This window comes from Chrysemys picta, chromosome 11 (genome assembly GCF_011386835.1).
Source record: "Chrysemys picta bellii isolate R12L10 chromosome 11, ASM1138683v2, whole genome shotgun sequence".
NCBI lineage: Eukaryota > Metazoa > Chordata > Testudines > Emydidae > Chrysemys > Chrysemys picta.
This window is the reverse complement of record NC_088801.1, coordinates 76,639,013-76,653,717: the sequence shown is the minus strand read 5'-3', so window position 1 is coordinate 76,653,717 and position 14,705 is coordinate 76,639,013. Positions and strand designations below refer to the sequence as shown.

The 14,705-nt window shown below is 52.8% G+C and overlaps 1 protein-coding gene across 5 annotated transcripts in view; it reads right to left on the bottom strand.

The window, feature by feature from the left end:
* ITGB2 (integrin subunit beta 2) overlaps positions 1–14,705 on the bottom strand; it is a 54,980-nt gene that overhangs the window by 21,254 nt on the left and 19,021 nt on the right. For 3 of the 5 annotated variants that reach the window (XM_008175332.4, XM_024111786.3, XM_024111785.3), the window contains 3 exons: positions 6,429–6,489; positions 2,688–2,776; positions 1,684–1,867 (listed from right to left, as the gene is read on the bottom strand). In XM_008175332.4, coding sequence (XP_008173554.2) covers positions 1,684–1,867; positions 2,688–2,776; positions 6,429–6,489 — 334 coding nt within the window. Of the gene's footprint in view, positions 1–1,683; positions 1,868–2,687; positions 2,777–6,428; positions 6,490–8,626; positions 8,648–9,415; positions 9,553–14,705 lie in introns of those variants that run through there. The other 2 variants (XM_024111787.3, XM_065562241.1) reach the window with 2 other exon arrangements.

Sequence of the window (14,705 nt, the reverse complement as noted above, 5' to 3'; positions counted from 1 at the left end):
CCAACAATCTAAATGTTTCATTTCAACATTTTCAAAACAAAGCAGTTCCATTTTTTGGAATATTTTTTAGGTTTTATTTGGACTGAAACAATTTAAAAAAATTGACACGAAGCTGCCTAATGTTTCAGTTAACCCGAATCTGCAGTTTTCACTAGCAACAAGTTTCAGCCAATTTTTTTTTTGCCCAGTTCTACTCATATGCTTACAACCATCTGTAACACATACTAGGCATGCTTGTAACATGCTTGTAACACCTATTCATTATTCATCAGCTCCTAAAAAACCTCCGTATATAGTGCAATTGTCAGTGGTGATGAGGCTCATCCCTTGGACGAGACAGTGGCTCTGAAGGCTGTTGTGTTTGCAGGCGCTCTCCAGGAGCACTGTTGGTTGGTCTGACTCTTTGAGACCTACAGCAATGGCTAACACTGTCTGTAAAGAGGCTCTGTCCCAGCCAGGAGAGAGTACCTCTGCTTTGATGCTAGGGAGATGGCTGGGCCCTTCGCCAGCTGGGTTCTTTCACATATTTGGAAAACAAAGGAAATTCATGTACAACGAACTGCGTTAAGGTGGAGATAAGGTCAGTGTCACACAACAGGGCCTTGTGGCCCCTGTGTCTTTTCAGACTGAAAGCCCCAAACTCCTCTCCACACAGCCCTGTAAAGAAAGTTACTGTGACAAGAGAAAACTCACCACAAACTTATGAACCACAGGGAATGCAGAGTTAAGGTGCTGCTTGCCACACGCCACCAGCCCGCGGCCTTAACTCTGCCCCATTGGGACCACTCTAGGAACTGGGCTTATCACAGGATTTTACTCCTGCCAAACACAAGAGGCCATTTTCTTGGAACCCCCCACAGCTCTAGCCAGGACTCGTGTTCCTACAGCCCCACAGCATTTCTACGTTAGCTGATCCTTGCTGCTGGCTGACAGGGATCACACAGGGCATACTGAGCTACTCTTCCTCCTCCTCTCCAGAAGCAAAGTCACAGTTAACGAGGCATCAGGGCAATTCCTAGTTACTGTTCTGCATGTTTGGGCAACTATTGCTCACTCACAATGAACCAGGATAAGGGGGTGCTGGCAGGCCAAGGGGGCAGAGTCACGGCTGTGTGGTGCTGGGGAGAGCGCGGAACTGCACCTTTGCGGAGCATCCCTGGTGCTTGTCAACAGGACTGTCTGCTTGGTCTGGAGACACTGACATTCCTTCCCGGGTCATGGCCTTTCTGCTTCCCCACCCTTTGGGTCTGCCTTCTGTCCCCCACACTGTTGTGGGGGAGCTGCCTCAACTCTGCACTTGACTCACCTTGCCAGTGAATTTGTACCTGTTTTCTGCAAGCACGCCTGGCTGCAGTGAGCCTGCGGCGCCTGGAGAGGTGAAATCCTGGCCTGGCTGCTGCTACCAGAGCATCGCACGGTCCTCAGCTCTAATTTCCAACCGTAACCCCACCTCCCGCCCACAGTGCTTGTCTCAGCTGGCACAAGGATTTTTCTCATGCGCCCGTTTCCACACTCGAACGAAGCACCCGCCTGTGATTTAAACACACTGCAGAAAAAGAGGAACCCGGACACATTCTGGGCCTGAACCGGTCCCATGCTGATCAATGGCTGTGCGCCTGTGCTTTCCTCCACACGGCATCGCTCCCACCCCGCGGTCAGACCCAGCTTCCCAGCAAACTGTACCTTGTCTTAACATCAGGCGCACTCTCTGGGGAGCCAGCTGGGTCTTGTCCTCCAGAAGGGCGTTCTTTAATGGGATGACATCGCTTTCTGGGAACACGATGTCATTTGCGTCACATCCCCTCTGCTGCAGCTGCTCTTTGGTGTCACAACGAATGGAGTCTGGCTCGCCCGCTTTGGTGAATTTCTGTGCGTTGCAAAACCAAAGGGGGAAGAAAGGAAAATCCTGGCTGAGCACAAGCCATGTTAGTTCAGAGACCTGCCCAAGCGAGTCATTCGGACAGCTGGGAACAGGGGGCACAGAAAAGATTACAGAGCCTACTGCCACCAGACCCTCCCAGCTCCCGCCCCCAGCTCCCCTCCCCCCCCTCCCTCCCACACCCACAAGCACAGCTCTGGAGCTGCAGGGTTTGGTAGTTAACTACTGGCCTGGCCATCAAGATGGAGGAACTCACTCATCAAGGAAACAGGGAACATCCTTTCTCAGACAATGTGACCATCTCATCTTCCGGCTCCCCGCCGCCCCTGCCCATCTTGCACTCTTCCTGCACTCCCTCAGCCATGGGCTCCATCCCCCCTCCCAGGAAATAAACCTCCTTGCGTTCTGCATTAACCCTTCATCTCCCCATGGTGAGAGGTCAGCAAGGGCCCAGATCACCAGCTGCAGGGAGTCTGCGGGGCCTGGGGGGATGCCTCCATCGGAGCTCCCAGAGCCCAGGAGACATTCCTGGGAGTGTCCATCTCCCCCTGGAACAGCAATGGGAGACAGACACTCCCAGGAACATCTCCTGGGCTCATGGAGCTCCGATGGAGACTCCCTCTGCCTCAGTCTGGGACAGTGGGAGATCTTCCTGGGGACCCCTTGGCACAGCCTCCCCTCCCAAGAGCAGGGTGACTTCTGTGGAGGAGTGAGTGTGCCCAAGCACCGTTGCAGGTGTGTGTGGGGCGGCTGGGAGGCCAGCACAGAAGCTGAGAGCTGGTGCAATGAAAAAAAAATGCAGACCTACCAGTTTCTTGCACCAAGCACAGCCGGGGCCAGACTGGATGCAGTCCTGACAGGTGCTCACTTTGATTTTGGGGCATTCCAGGGCAAGAGCTGTAACAGAGAGGGGTGGGGAAGAAGCGTGACGGGAGCTCGGCTGGCCCAGGAGGGAGAGGCCCAACCCCTGGGGACAGCCCACCGCCACCCCTGGTGTGCACCAGCCCTAGTAACTCCATCTAGATAAACTCTTCACCCAGACCACGCACACTGCCCTGAGCCCACATGGCCAACGATAGAACAGCAGTTCCGCTGAAGCCAGGCATGAGATCGGGAGAGGAACCAGTCCTGACAGGCCCCTTGCGAGCCACAGTGTGGCTTGGCAGTGGGACGTCCAAGTGGACATACCACTAGGGTGATTTTACAGATCAAACAGAAACCCTGTATTGAAACTCCTCACACTCAACACTCAGCAAAAGGGCTGCACTTCTGGAGGAGGGCTCTCTTATTTCCATCTCAGAGTGGCTTACTCTAGTTTAGGTTCATACCTGATTAGGCTAAACCGAAGTAAGGGTGTCTACACACAAACTGGGGCTGGTGTAATGAAAGCAGTTTAAAAATACCCTCAGTTAAAGTGGTACCAGTTTTTGTGTAGATCTGGCCTGCGTTCCATGGCTTTATATAGAGGCAATATGATATTTTCTGTCTTATTATCTATCCCTTTCTTAATGATTCCCAACATTCTGTTCCCTTTTTTGACTGCCGCTGCACATTGAGTGGATGTTTTCAGAGAACTATCCACAATGACACCAAGATCTCTTTCTTGAGTGGTAACAGCTAATTTAGACCCCATCATTTTATCTGTAGAGTTGGGATTATGTTTTCCAATGTGCATTACTTTGCATTGATCAACACTGAATTTCATCTTCCAATTTGTTGCCCAGTCACCCAGTTTAGTGAGATCCTTTTGGCTCTTCGCAGTCTGCCTGGGACTTAACTATCTTGAGTAGTTTTGTATCATCTGCAAATTTTGCCACCTCACTGTTTACCCCTTTCCCCAGATCATTTATGAATATGTTAAGTAGGACTGAGCCCAGTACAGATCCCTGGGGGACCCCACTATTTACCTCTCTCCATTCTGAAAACTGACCATTTATTCCTACCCTTTGTTTCCTGTCTTTTAACCAGTTACCAATCCATGAGAGAACCTTCCCTCTTATCCCGTGACAGCTTACTTTGCTTAAGAGCCTTTGGTGAGGGACCTTGTCAAAGGCTTTCTGAAAATCTAAATACACTATATCCACTGGATCCCCCTTGTCCACATGCTTGTTGACCCCCTCACAGAATTCTAGTAGAGTGGTGAGGCATGATTTGCCTTTACAAAAACCATGTTGACTCTTCCCCAACAAATTATGTTCATCTATGTGTCTTACAATTTTGTTCTTTCCTATAGTTTCAACCAGTTTGCCCGGTACCGAAGTCAGGCTTACTGGCCTGTAATTGCTGGGGTCTCCTCTGGCATCACATTAGCATCACATGATCATTAGCATCACATTAGCTATCCTCCAGTCATTTGGTACAGTAGCTGATTTAAATGATAGGTTACAGACTACAGTTAGTACTTCTGCAATTCCATATTTGAGTTCCTTCAGAATTCTTCGGTGAATAGGATCTGGTCCTGGTGACTTATTACTGTTTAGTTTATCAATTTGGACCCAAACCTCCTCTAATAACACCTCAATCTGGGACAGTTCCTCAGATTTGTCACCTAAAAAGAATGGCTCAGGATTGAGAATCTCCCTCATATCCTCAGCGGTACAGACCAATGCAAAGAATTCATTTAGTTTCTCTGCAATGGCCTTATCGGCTTTGTGTGCTCCTTTAGCATCTCGGTCGTCCAGTGGCCCCACTGGTTGTTTAACAGGCTTCCTGCTTCTGATGTCCTTATGACATTTTTTGCTATTCCTTTTGGAGTCTTTGGCTAGCTGTTCCTCACATTCTTTTTTGGCTTTCCTAATTATATTTTTACACTTCATTTGCCAGAGTTTATGCTCCTTTCTATTTTCCTCATTAGGATTTAACTTCCACTTTTTAAAGGATGCCTTTTTGCCTCTCACTGCTTCTTTTACTTTGTTGTTTAGCCACGGTGGCACTTTTTTAGTTCTCTTACTATGTTTTTAAAATTGGGGTGTATATTTAAATTGAGCCTCTATTAATGGGGCTTTCTTATTAATCTCCTCTCTAAACTGAACAAGCTCAGCCTTTTCAATTTCTTTTCACCTGGATGCCTTTCTATGACTCAATCCAGGGGCTGTCAAACTTCATTGCCCCGCGACCCCCTTCTGACAACAAAAATGACTACATGACCCCAGGAAGGGAGACCGAAGCCTGAGCCCGCCCCAGCCCCGCTGCCCTGGGTTGGGCCAAAGCCTGAGCCCCATTGCCCCAGGCAGAGGGCCAAAGCCCCAGGGCTTCAGCCCCAGGTGGGGAGCTTGTCACCTGATCCCCACCACCCAGGCAGTGGGCTCGGGCTTCAGCCCTGGCCCCAGCAAGTCTAAGCCAGCCCTGGCGACCCCATTAAAATGGGGTCGCAACCCACTTTGGAGTCCCGACCCACAGTTTGAGAACCGCTGCTCTAATCATTCTCAATACCTGTCTCTGAATCGTCTCTAATTCTGATATCCCATTTCTGAGGTGGGGTTCCCAGAACTGAACAAACTGTTCCAGGTGAGGCCGTTTCATTGATTTGTATAATGGCATTATAATATTTTGAATATTTCCGTCTACCCCATTTCACATCCATGCATACTGGATGGGCACAAGACTCATGAGTGGCAAAGCCGCAACTGAGTTGGCAGGTCATCTCGAACAAGTACCAGTTCAGCCTGAGGTCCACGTCACACAGTCACGAATTCTGTTTGTGCAAGATGCTCAAAAGGAAGCTTTTGATACTTAAATTTTACTAAAGTTATTTTAATTGGCTCTATTTCCCTTCTCCAGAAGTCCAGCCTCATGCTGTTACCGAGAGTCCAACTGCACTGGCCTCAGACGAAGAGAAAAATTATAATGACTATGTTTTGGAAACCTCTGAAAATGATCTAAAATAGCTCCTTTCTAATCATGGAGTCACAGCTCTAAGATCTGAGATCTTGTCATCTGCCAGGGCTAGAAACAAGAGCCTACAGATTCTAGCCCTGAAGGTTCATGTGATATTGGCATGTAAATGAGTCACTGGTTCAGCGGTGGGCATTGTCCATCCCGAGCCTTGGGCAGAGATCATTTGGGAGAAGGAACAGGTTCTGTCGCAGGGTATTCATTCTTTTTACATGACAGCTGCTTGAGAGCCTCCCGGTGGTTTGCAATGTTACATATAGCCTCAGCAGAAGGAGACTGGGCAGAGGAGACTGGCAAAGGTGTACGTTAAAGGTAATTAATGCACGTCTCTGCAATTCATCAGATTCCTGGATATCATCAGCCCATGTGAGGTCCCTCCAAACAGAGAGACAGCGAGAGGTCTTTGTGAATTGGTTTGCCCTTCACTGGGAGGCGCTGAGCTCCCGGCTGTGCCAGGGCACATCAGCTGAGTAAGAGCCCACAGCAATGTGTAGGATGCAAAGTGCTGACCCGACTGTCATGGTAACTAAATGCTTCCCTGGAAAGCTATGTCTTGGGGGGTCTTTTTCCTCTGCCTTTGTGTTACTAACTGCGTAACACGCCTCGGGGGTTACTTTGCCTGCAAACAAAGCAGCGGAGACAAGTACTAGCTCACCTGTTGTCGCCAGCAGCAGCCCAGCCCCAGCCAGCACGAGGCAGCAATAACGGGTCATCACCTGCAAGATGAAAAGCACCACAATGACGTTTCAGGGCTCAGAGCCCACCAGGAGAGCTGCCCGGAGGAGTCCCTGACCCTGGGGATCATGTGTGAAACGGCTGCAACTGAACCAGGCCACCGCTGCAATGATAACGGCACCCGCTGGGATGCTGGAGGCCGAATGGAGGAGTCAGAGAACAGAACAAGCCAAATCCAGGTTAGATCTCTGGGAACGGAGTGTAAACGGGTCTGACACTCTCACTGAGACCCAACTGTGCACGAGTCCTTCACCAACCACTTTCTCAGCCACACAGCAGAGTAACTTCTGCATAACAGTTAAACGGGAATCACGAAGGGCCAGATCGCGGGTGGGGTTTCCAAAAGCACCAGAGGGAATCAGGAGCACAAGTGCCCCACCGAAAGTCAGCGAGACTTGTGCTCCTAACTCCCATAGGCGCTTCTGGACTCCTTGGCGGTGGTTTAGGCACAGCCCTGAGCAAGGATGTAGCAGGGGTAAGTCAGCACGGCTCTTGGAAGCAAAGAGACACGGGGAAGGGGAAGGGATGGAAAGAGGGAGAGATGGTCTGGTGTTCTGTGGACTACAGCCCAGTTCCTTCTTGCTCTGCATGGGAGCCAGAGCTGACTTGGCTTCACACAGGGATGTGACACATCTAAATCCAGCACTAAGGGCCAGACTCCACAAGCTACCCAGCGAGCCTCCCACGGGCACCTGTGGCCGAATGGGACAGAACCTCACCAGCACCTGGACGCACGGGAAGGGCAGGACTGGAGTTTGAGAGGTCCTGCTGCTCTGTAAGCGAATGCTGAGGAGGGGCAGAGCCCTGGCTGTGGCTGGCAGCCATTGGGGTGCCATCTGAGGGCTCCCACGGGAGTTCACACGTGGGGTTTGGCACTGGTGGAGCACCCACTGGGACTCAGAGCCGCCCATGCCCGTTTCCTGGTTCCCTGGCACAGTCACGGAAGATCCCCTCCGACTCAGAGCCTGTAGGAGGGTCAGGGTGCACGTTCGGTGCATGTAAATTGGACTGTATGTGCTAATGGGGGCCAGACAGCCTATGGCGAGTGGCCTAACAGCAGGCTGGGGAGAGTGCCAGACCCACAGGGCTTGGGGAGTGTCAAGCGACTGGACGGGGGAAGTGGGAGGTGGCAGAGTTCAATGGGGGCCTAGAAGAATCCCAGTGATGCAGACTCCAGAACTGAGCCCAGCACCTTTCCAGAGATGTGCCCCCCAGGACGAGCTGCCATGGGAGTGAGCACGGCTGAGCCACACACCCACAGGCTCAGGGTATAACGGGGTGAAGGCAGGGGGAGGGCACCAGCTGTGTGTCACATGCAGCAGTTGGATCTGCGGCTTTGGCTCTCTCCGATGCCCCTGCGGCGCCAGGAGGTCGCCAGCTACACTGCCCAGCAGAATTCCTGCGCGCCGAGCATCTGGGGCTGCCTCACCCGGGGGAAGCCCCTACGGTCTGTGGCTCAGCGGCCCGAGCGTTTAGGGAGCCCTCTAGGCGCCCAGAGCCAGCGGCCGGCTTTGGAAGGGCCCCGTGGCCACGTCCAGGGCCGGCTCCAGGGTTTTGGCCGCCCCAAGCAGCCACAAAAAAACCAAACAAACAAAAAAACGCGATTGCGATCAGCGGCGGCAATTCGGCGGAAGGTCCTTCGCTCCTAGCGGGAGTGAGGGACCGTCCGCCGAATTGCCGCCAAATAGCTGGACCTGCCGCCCCTGTCCGGAGTGGCCGCCCAAGCACCAGCTTGCCAAGCTGGTGCCTGGAGCCGGCCCTGGCCACAACACCGAGTGCCGCATGGAGGACCTGGCTCCCCGGCAGTTCATCCCACGGGGCAGGGTGGGCTCTGACTGGGCCTGGACCTCTGGGTGGCCTGGGCCCGGCGTGGTCACGGAAGGTCCCCTCAGAGCCTGTAGGAGGGTCAGGGCATCTCCCAGCCTCCCACACTGTAGCCTCCCTTCCCCAGCTGGCAACAGAAGATGGAGACCCAGCTGATTTAGATGGGACCCTGCAACCTCAGCTCAGTACGCGCCCCCTCTTTTGGCCCCCCTCCCAGCTCCTCCCCTTCCCCAGGCATCCCAGACCCCACTCCCTCTCAGCCCTCCACCTCCTCTGGCCTTTCCCAGCACCTACCCTATAGGCCAGGGGTGGCCAAACTTCAGCCCTGCTCCTGCTGAAGCCCCGAGCGCTGGCAGGCAGGCCCCGTGGGGCTGAAGCCCCAAGCCCCCCTCCCTGCTGGGAAGAAGCCAGATGCAACACCAGGGATGGCACGCGGGATCACGTTTTTGCCAGGGTTTGCTGACCCTGCTCAGACACTTGCCACAGGGTCCCCACTCTGCACAGCAACTGCTGTGCCAACAAGCTGGGAGCTGCAGCCGTGGGAAGAGGCTGGGAGCTGCAGGGACACCCGCTGCATTTGCAGCTGCCTCTCCGTGCGGAGCTAACGCCTGGGAGTTGCAGGCAGAACCCTGAGCTCTCCCCCCCCGACCCCCGCAGTCTGGTAGGTGGAGAATATGGCAGTTTGGGAGGCTGCACTTTAACTGTAAAAGAGCTGGGGGGGGCCCCTCAGGAGCGGCAGCTTGGCCACCCCCCCAGTGTAGGCTATTCTGGGCTTTCTACTTCTTCCTTTCCTGAAGGTGTTGTGTAAAACAAGAGTAAACTGGAGCAGCTAACGAGGGGCTGCTGCCGGCACACGTCCCCCTGCACCTCCTGGCCTAGCCATGCTGCTGGCAGCTTGCGTGCTCCGGAGCACTTCTGCAAATGCTGTGTGAGCAGCCACTCCACGCAGCAATGCCATCAGGTGCTGCCACCACTGGACGCAGCCCCAAGAGTGCCCCGGGCTGCGACCGGGGGGAGGGCCCTGTGGCTGGGGAAGCCACTCATGAGCTGTGAAAACAGAAAATAAAATCCATTTGCACAGACCTGCCCTCAGCACATCCCTCTGCAGCCGCGGAATTGTAAGTGAAGCCACATCCGCCTGCCTGCGCTGAGCAGACCGCCGAGAAGTTCCAGGCCCTGCCCTGTTGACAGGGTGGGAGAGGCTGGGTTTGTCTTTGTGGTTGTGGACACAGGGGGTCACGTGGCAGAATGGTTCCTCTCTGCTCCGGGGCCTCCACAGCGCCCAAAGCCTGTAACTTCCTGCCCTGAGGTCATGCCGAACGCCGGCTTATGGGGCTCTAACCACAAACATGAGATGAGAATTTCTAAACTCACTGGCTGGGATGGCGGGGGAGGCAGCCCTTTCCTGAGATAAAGGGGAGTTTCTCTCCCGAACCAGCCCTGGCTCAGCCAGCCGGCAGCATTCCCGTGGAGCAGGGCCCCGAGCCAAACCGCGCTGCTCTCAGCAGAATGGCGCACTGGGGCCGCAGGGAGTGGCTACCAGGGCTGTGTAGCTGATACAGAAACACAGGTGCTGACTGCTGTGCAGCTGTCAAGGAGCTTAGGGAACTCTCCTGTAGGGCTACCCCTCCCCCATCGCTTCTTTCTCCTCTCTAAAGTCTTCCCCTTGTGCCATTGTGACATAGCAGGGTACGATGCAGACCAGTGAGTAGCTGTGTCCCCTGTCCCCTGACTTGGGGGGCCCTTTACACAGCTTTGCTGCTGTAGCCTCCAGTCCCGGACTGCTCACAGCCTCCCAGCTATGTTTAAATTACTCCCAGCTATGTCTGTGGGTGCTGCAACCAGCCTAGGTTATACTGCAGGGTGACCCCAACACACCCCAGTCTTACATTTCCCCCAGAAATGTACGTCCTGCACCGCCCAGCCCTCTTCTGCACCTACGAACTTGTATACAGTCCATCATTCAATTACTAGAAGTGATACGCACATATCCTGCTACCCCAAATGCAGTCTCCCAGACAGTTCAGTTCAAACAGGACTAGATAAAACAAGTGTATTCACTACGGTGAGATTGATTTTAAGTGAATACATGGGGCATACAAGTCAGAAATGGATACAAGAAAAATAGAGATAAAGCCATAGGTGAGTGATAACTGCTGATAGTGGGGGGCACAATGGCAGTGCCTCCACTCGCTACCACAGCCACCGGCAACTTCCTCATGACTGCCAAGGCACCCTCCAGTAACACCCTCTTGACCACGGCGCCCCCCTGACCATGGCACCCTGGGTGCTTGCCCACGTCAGCCATCCTTAAGGCCAGCCCTGCCACAGGCTGGCCTTAGGGAAAATGGCACCTTGGGCAGACTTGTATATTGGCACCCTGGCCCTCGCTGCCTCCTCCTGGTCCCCTACCCATCTCCCCTGGTCCCTGATGGCTCCCTCCGGCCCCCCAATCCTCCCATTGCCCCTGGCCCCCACTGCCTCCACGCCTCCATCACCCCAGGCTATTCAGATGGCTAAACCGTGTTCATAGAATCATAGAATATCAGGGTTGGAAGGGACCTTAGGAGGTCATCTAGTCCAACCCCCTACTTAAAGCAGGACCAATCCCCAGACAGTTTTTTGCCCCAGATCCCTAAAAGGCCCCCTCAAGGATTGAACTCACAACCCTGGGTTTAGCAGGCCAATGCTCAAACCACTGAGCTATCCCTCCCCCCTGCATGTCAGGTAAAATGACTGTTCATAACCAGGTCAGATACAATAACATGTCATAGGCCATGTCTGGGAAATGCATCATGAGAGAAAATGTCTTAACATTGGTAAGCTGGACTTAGCACCTAGTCTAGATGGGAGCGAGCTGTATTTAAAAAAATGTTAGCTGGGCTCCTGGCAATCACCGAGTTCTAACAGGGGTCTAAACATGACTGTCTTTGTCTACACTAAGGCAAAATTGTGTTTTAACAGAATGCTGGTTCTGGTGTATTGTGAAATCTGTGTTAAAATTTTGACCTATCACTTCAATTCTCAGGGCTTTTCCTAGTTCTGCTTGCAGGCGAGGGGCTCTGTGTGGAAGCCTGGCATCAGAGTCAGCGCTACAGTCAGCCTGGAGCAGGGTGGGTTGGGCTGTTCCCACGGGGTATGTGTACACTGCAGTGGAAGCCCAGGGTTAGTAGCACTCAATTTAGCAGACCGTCAATGAGTTAACCTAGGGCTTGAGCATGTACAGCAGCGCTGGACAACATTTTCCAGACGGATGCAGCTCACTGTTGTAGACATGGCCAGTGTGGCCCTAAAGCGCTGACTGCTGCAAGGGAGCAAGGAAAGAGGAATTAAGTAAAGAAAAAGGAACAAAGAAAATAAAGGAACATGAGCGTTACCCTTTTTAGTGTTACCAGGAAAATAAGTTTAAAATATCCTTAAACTCCTGCCTAGTACAGGTGAATGATTCCCCGCTTGAAACACAAGAGCAATTTCGCTCTCAAATGAAATGTCCAAACTGGGCAGCTCTGATACAAGAAAGGCGCAAATAAACGAACTCTTTCAAAGGCACTTAGGCCAGAGCAGTAAACACACTTGCTCCAGAGATCCCTGTTCAAGATGCAGTGACATTTTTTAAAACTCATCAGCAGACACAAAGTGTTAGATAAAGTGTGATAGAAATGCAGATAAACCATTACACAATCAGTGGCAGCCCTCCTCTTGGAACCAGTGCACCTTTCCTCTCTAGGCTCCTTAGGGGGTGATTAAGTCTGGGGGTGCCTGGGGAAAGGATTCAGAGTCATTTCCCATCACAGGTAAAGGGAATTTTGCAGGATACCATGTGACTGGTCTGATGCCCAATTTGTTTAGCCTGGCTCCATCACAGATTTTAAGACTGGAAGGGACCATTCTGGCCTGACCTGCTAAATAACAGGCCATGACTTAGGGTAGAACTAGAGTTTATCTTTTAGAAAGACGCCGAATCTCGATGTAAAGATTTCAAAGGATAGAAAATCCACTACATCCCAGACATAGCCCCTCCATTCGCTACTCGGGACACTGCAGCTGTGGGACAGTACCTCACCCCCAGGGAAAGCATTCACAGATTTTAAGGCTCATCTAATCTCACCTCTTGGATAACACAAGCCAGAGAATGTCACCCAGTAATTTCCGAATCAAGTTCAATCACTTCTGGCTGAACTACAGTTTCTCTCTTAGAAAGGTGTCTCAGCTGGATTTAAAGCCTTCACGTAATGGGGAATACAGCACCTCCCAAGGTCAATTTAATCTCATCAAGAATATTATCGAGTTTACTTAACAAGACCTATTTCCCATAAACCTATACTGTCGTTAACAATGCTGCCACCCTTTAATGTGTTATTGATGCAGACTTTGCTCGGGATCCATGTCAGGTTAACCGGCTTATAGTTGCCCAAGTCATCCTGTTTACCCTTTTAAAATACTGGCCTAACACTAGCTTACACAGTCTTCCAAGATTTGTTTGTTATAGAATCATAGAAGATCAGGGATGGAAGGGACCTCAGGAGGTATCTAGTCCAACCCCCTGCTCAAAGCAGGACCAACCCCAACTAAATCAACTGGCTACATCTGCCTTTTCAGCAATGTTACTGACAGTTCTACCAGCCTTATCTAGTAATGGCACTCCAGCAAGGGTGTTTGGCTATGATCAAATGCTGCAGGCCTATGGGGAAAGCTGTCTGCGAACAACTTGGGAATTCTGGTTGATGTTATGAAATTATGTAGCATTGAATGCCTCAGTGTAAGCGGAGTTACCCCTATGCTGTAAGCACAGCCTATGTATCTCCCCAACCAGGGACAATGGAGCACCTTAGGCCAGTGGGATGGCTGAAGCCCAGGGACCTCTGTCTCTGTGCATGCCTGGGGCTTAGAGCAGTGGCACTTCCCCTGAAGCAGAACAAAGAGATCAGGTGAAAGCCACTGAGACTGAGACTACAGGGAAACTCAAAGGGACTCACATGCAGGGAGCTTGGGCAGGACAGCTGAGGAGAGGAGCATGCTTTGGGAGCAGAAGGGTCTTGTTTAACTGCAGGACCAGCTGCGGAAGACGGAAACTCGCTAAACAGGAGCGAGAGAGACCATTATTTGGAGGAGAAGACATGTGCAGGAGGTGGATCCTGGATTCCTCAGGAAGATCCTGACCCCAGCCCAAAAACACTCCAAGAGGGGTGAGGAAACTGAGGCGGGGAAATGTGTGTAGGTATTTATGGATTTGTCTAGATCTGTATATTTCTTGTGCTAGCTAAAGTAACGCGTGATTGGTTTGGGGGAACCCCTACAAAGCCTCCATGTCTGTCTCCTTCCACTCTCATGTGTCCCTGAAGAGGTGAACTGAAAACCTGGAGTGCTCCCAAGGTTGGAGCTCTGGGAAAGGGTTATGTGCTAAGCTACTGCGAGGCTTGGGGGGGCAGCACTTGTCCTGGGGGCGGAGGGCAGCTGGGCCGCAGGGTCTCACTTCTGTGAGGGGGTTACAGACAGAGAGCCTGTGCCCCACCAGAGAGGCTATGATGACCTACTCAGAGCATGGGAAGCTCAGGGTCACACAGGTCTGGCCTGCTGGCACCCAAACCCAGCAGCCTGGTGAGGGTGCAGCGGGAGGAGGCTATGTGACACTCGCCCTCCTGCAAAGCCTCAGGGCAGCAACCAAAGAGGAGCAACCGGAACAGAGGAAAACAAAAAAGGCAAAAGCCACCAGTCGGCAGAGGTGAAGGGCAGAGTCTGCTCTCAAGGCCCTAGCGTCAGTACTATGTAGCTGTTACATGGCATGGGGAGGGGTGCCTTGAAACATCCCAGAGTAGTTCCCTCCCATGGTTCCCACAGACCAGGGTTACTATGCTTCAGTTCCCCAAAAGAGGACACTGCTGGGGGGGGGGGAAGAGGGGGTACAGCTGGGGGGTGCTGGAGGGGTGTGTGTATGTGTGTCCTGGGAGGGATATCTGGGGGGGTGCTGGAGGGGCGTGTGTATGTGTGTCCTGGGAGGGGTACCTGGGGATGCTGGAGGGGCGTGTGTGTGTCCTGGGAGGGATATCTGGGGGGGTGCTGGAGGGGTGTGTGTATGTGTGTCCTGGGAGGGGTACCTGGGGGTGCTGGAGGGGCGTGTGTGTGTCCTGGGAGGGATATCTGGGGGGGTGCTGGAGGGGCATGTGTATGTGTGTCCTGGGAGGGGTACCTGGGGATGCTGGAGGGGCGTGTGTGTGTCCTGGGAGGGGTACCTGGGGGTGCTGGAGGGGCGTGTGTGTGTCCTGGGAGGGATATCTGGGGGGGTGCTGGAGGGGTGTGTGTATGTGTGTCCTGGGAGGGGTACCTGGGGGTGCTGGAGGGGCGTGTGTGTGTCCTGGGAGGGATATCTGGGGGG